The 4801-nt window shown below is 39.8% G+C and overlaps 1 protein-coding gene across 1 annotated transcript; it reads left to right on the plus strand.

Annotated features, from left to right (window-relative positions):
- Positions 1 to 1069: 1069 nt before the first annotated feature.
- On the plus strand, positions 1070 to 3969 carry dmrta2 (DMRT-like family A2). Its single transcript, XM_056464420.1, has 2 exons — positions 1070 to 1950; positions 2374 to 3969. Exons 1-2 carry the CDS (start codon positions 1488 to 1490, stop codon positions 3228 to 3230), a joined length of 1320 nt encoding a protein of 439 aa, XP_056320395.1. The 5' UTR covers positions 1070 to 1487; the 3' UTR covers positions 3231 to 3969.
- The last annotated feature ends 832 nt before the right edge of the window (positions 3970 to 4801 follow it).

Below are 4801 nucleotides of genomic sequence, written 5' to 3' on the forward strand. Positions count from 1 at the left end.
TGATGTAAACTAAATTACATGCAATGGTAAAATAATTTACCAGTTGCCTATTAGAGAAATGAATTTAGATTTTCGTATTTTGCACAAGGTCAGAGTTGTCAGAAAAAAAAAAATCAAATATCATCTTAAATATGTTCGAAACTAATGAAAACGACTAGACTTTAAATCAAGCCAGCAAGAACAACGCTTAAAATAAACAATACGATGCCAGATAGAAATACAGTGTTTTAATAACATAAATGTTCGACAAATAATACAGAGAAACAGAAGTAAAGGTCAAGCCAGGCTAAATATTCCTTCTAATGCGTTAAACCATGTGCAGCTTCTTAACATCACATCGGGAAGTAGCTACATATATAAAAAACGTTAATGTAATGTATTTTATATATTAGGCAATTCAATAATTTAACGTCCTGTTTATAATGAATGAGAAGTTACACACTAGTAACTTTAGTACTTTAGCTAAGTTCTGAATGAATACATGCATGGCATTTTCATACTATGAAACAATGCTGACAGTAAACAATTACAAATACGCAGTAAACAATTACAGAAAACGAATATCCCTTAAAGTCTTGCTTACAACTTACCGTTTATCGACATTGACGACATTCTACAAGGCACTGGCTCTTCACTACATAAAAGTCTCGTCTTTCCAGTGTTCAAAAAAAATAAATAAATAACTTGGACAACTTTTAAAGAGAAAATAAATGCGTTTGCTATTTAAATTCTGGAAACCCCCGTAAATCACCTTTTAACAGCTCCTTTGACTAAACGGCTTTTTATCATGTCAAATCGTCCAATAACGCGTTTAAAGAATCAGCCAGTCGTCTTTCAGGATCTATAGCCTGTATTTTAGTAAATAAATTCTTATGATAAAAGTTTTATGTTTTAGCTCTGCGTGATGCTTGTTATTTGAGAAAAGAACGCAGGTGGACACAGTTGAAAAAGAGACAAGCCAATCAGATCGCGCCTTCCCCCTTTGGCCAATGACAGGCGCCACATTGTTGTCAAATTTGTCTAATGAAAACGTGGGCGCAACAATAGATCGAGAGGGATCTGTATCCACTGAAGATCTCTCGAGGAAGTTAGTGTCTCACACTGGCTGCAGCAGCAAACTCTGCTCTCTCACACTGCTGGCTGATCGTTGAGTTTAAAGTCAGTTTCGCATCGCTTTCCATGGATTTTTGTGTTTTAAAAATAGCTTTTATTTGTGTTACACGTAAGTTTAATTTCTAAAATAAGCACTTCGTTCGGGCTGCTTGTGGGACTGTGCGCAACAAGTTGAAGATCTCGCTGGAAAGAGGACTTTCATAAGCAATCGTTTTCTGCTCTCTTCTTGGACACTGGCAGTCGGGCTGTGTTCTTCAAGTGCTGTACTGAAGATATTCATCTTGTATCGATTCTGGCCGATGCTTATGAAACGTCTCCGATCGAAGACTTCGGTGGCGCACGTATTTTAACCTATCGATCCGCTGTTTGTTGATATGGATCTTCGTCCAGAGATCCCACCCGCCTCTCAGGCAGGGTCGCAGGTTCATCCAGGCGCCGCTGCTGCGGCCGCTGCCGCCTCCATACCGGTTTCAATGGCAGGTAGCCTGTTAAGGGCCCCGCCGCTGTTGCTTCGCGCTACGGAGAAGTATCCAAGGACGCCCAAGTGCGCCCGGTGCAGGAATCACGGCGTGGTATCCGCGCTCAAAGGGCATAAGCGCTACTGCAGATGGAAAGACTGTATGTGTGCCAAATGCACCCTGATCGCTGAGAGACAGCGCGTGATGGCCGCTCAGGTCGCGCTCCGCAGACAGCAGGCGCAGGAGGAGAACGAGGCGAGAGAGCTCCAGCTGCTCTACGGTACAGCAGAGGGTCTGGCCCTGGCCGCTGCCAATGGCATCATACCACCCCGGCAAAACTACGAGGTCTTCGGCCCAGTTAGCAACGAATCAAACTCTGGTAAGTGGGTACGTTATAATCATATAGCCTATATGGAAATTCTTAAAAATAAAGATTTTAGTTGGAAACAGTAAGGGTGATCCACCTTTAAGTTTTCCACATTATTACGAAGATAGCATTGTAATAATAAAAAATAATTTGTACTAGTATTATTTAATGCAACTTGTTACAGAATCCAGTTTGTTAAAAAAAGGACACAACATTGCAGCTTTTTAGAGAGCTAAAGTATCATGTTATAGCCAGTTCAAGAACATAATGCGCTTTAAAGTACCATTGAATATAAGTTTTAAATGATTGCATACTAAGCATGTGTTGTAGGCTATTATACATAATTTGTAGTAGTCTATGCGAGTTCTAGTTTCACTAGTTTACAAACATAGAAAACAGTTATGGAAGTTACTGACGTGTACAAATCTATTCCAGGAGAATCAAATATCCAAAAGTTCGAGCTGTTCCCCAAGACACATTTACCAGGAACGGTGACACCACAGCAGGCGGCTGGAAAGTCTGTGTCCACCGACACCGAATCCGTTCCTGGCATGTCGTCTCCAGATATGCGCCACGGCTCGGGTTCGGAAAACGGCGATCGAGAGTCCATCGTGAGTTCCCCGATAGCCAAACCACTAAAAGATGGCGAGGAGACGCCAGGCTCAATCAGTCCCATCGGCTCAGACTCCGGCTCCGACACGGATAAAGATGAGCAGGAGCCCTCGCCCTCCTCCGCGGCATCACGACAGATGAACGCCATCGACATCCTAACGAGGGTTTTCCCTAACCACAAGCGCAGCGTCTTGGAGCTTGTGCTTCAAGGATGCGGGAAAGATGTGGTGCAGGCCATAGAGCAAATCCTAAACAACAGCGGTCAAGCCAAAGGCCCAGAGGAGACCTGGACGGCGGAGAGGATGCTGCAGAGCGCGCAGCCGACCATGTCCTCCACCCCGCGGCCTATGTTACCTGGAACCATGACGCTCAGCAACAGATCTGCGTTCTCTCCTCTGCAACCCAACGCGCCACATTTCGGTTCCGACCCGAGCACGTACCCTCTCAGTACGCATTTGGGCCTGAACCCACTCCGGCTGGCATACTCGGCTCACAGCAGAGGCCTGGCCTTTATGGCACCATACTCCACCACAGGTCTGATGCCAACTCTGGGCTTCAGGCCGCCAATGGACTATGCCTTCAGTGACTTAATCAGAGACAGGACTCTCTTACATAAAGACCAGAGCTATACCAATGGACTGTACGGTCCTCTGGTCAACAACACTCCAGAGAAGCAGTGAAATGGTGATTCCCAAATATAGACAAAAGTGTTTCATGTCTTTAAAGACTAAAAAATTATCATCCCTAAAGACTCACGCGCCTCGTGTTCCTGTATATAAAATATGTCTAGGTTAATCACAAGAAAAAATGTGTTTGGTGGTCGTGGCTTCTTTGAAGTTTGTGATTAATCAAAAAAGAAAATGGTTACGTGTAAAGGTTAAAGTAGTTTCTGCCTATCTTACTGCAAGATGGCGTTACTGACACAAAATAAACCGGTGAATTATTTTAGACCTTTAGCAGAGTAACCATAGTATTTTCACGTAATGTAAATTGTGTATTTTAAAATCCTTCACGTTTGTTACAATCCATTTAGATTATTTACCAAGCGGATTAAGCCCCCGTGTGATGAATGATAGTGCAATTCCTAGAATAATTTGCTTCATGATTTAAAAAGGGACTCTTCTAGCATCATTGTAATCGTGGAGCGTTTATTATTCCATCTTTTCTGCTCAGTGTGTGTAAAATTGTACTTTGTTCATTCAACAAAACAGAACAGAATTTATTTGGAATCAGTATGATTAATGGCACAAGTAGACATTTGTGTTCCCTTTGTGAGTGATATATTGTGTTACACGACGAAATAATGTATATTGCATTTCTTGATGATGATAAAGTCATATTTGTTTTCTTAAAAAAATCAAAAGGGATCTAAAAAACATGTAAAACAGTTGTTTGTTGAATTAAATCTTGCTGCGTTGCAAAGTGTAAATTTCACTGTGTAAATTTTGCAAAAATAAATGTTATTTTATTCTTACCTTTTTCTTGTTTTGTGGATTTGATTTCTCTTTTTATTTATATTCTAGCATTGTGTCCCATTTTAAAACACAATTTGCATGTATAATAAAACTTTAACAATATTAAACAATAGCATAATTAGGCTGATAATACGCAAAAACGTCGATACTAATAATATTGTAACAATTATAAATAAAAAAAAGTAAAAAGTGAAACATTGGTAAAAAATAAAGTTGTTATAATTAATAAGACATAGAAATATGTATATTTAACCCTGTTAAATTAACAAACAATCAAAAACTTAAACTGCTATATATATATATATATATATATATATATATATATATATATATATATATATATATATATATATATATATATATATATATATACATATATATATATATAATTTTTTAAAGCCATGTCTGCAGTCTAAGGAGAGATGATATTTTAAGCTCGTCCTTTAAAAGATTTTGAAAGCCTCTAAACAGAGACAGTCTCAAAGCAGTAGTCCACTGTATATTCGCATGAGGAGTGTATAGCAGCACCATTGAAACGCGATGCCATGGAGACATAATCCCCCTTGCCAGAGCTCAAGTGTTTACTTTCGCCCCGCAGATAAAACAGTGTAAACAGCAGTGTCGGATTGACAGTGTGCCTTCATTTAACGGAGAAACCGAGCACTCTAATGTTCATAATGCACATTTGATGAGGTGCATGATAACACAGACCCTTCTCTCGGCCTGTTTAATATTTACATAGATAGTGTTTTAATAAATTGTAGATAAATTCCCCT

This window comes from Danio aesculapii, chromosome 8 (genome assembly GCF_903798145.1).
Source record: "Danio aesculapii chromosome 8, fDanAes4.1, whole genome shotgun sequence".
Taxonomy (NCBI): domain Eukaryota; kingdom Metazoa; phylum Chordata; class Actinopteri; order Cypriniformes; family Danionidae; genus Danio; species Danio aesculapii.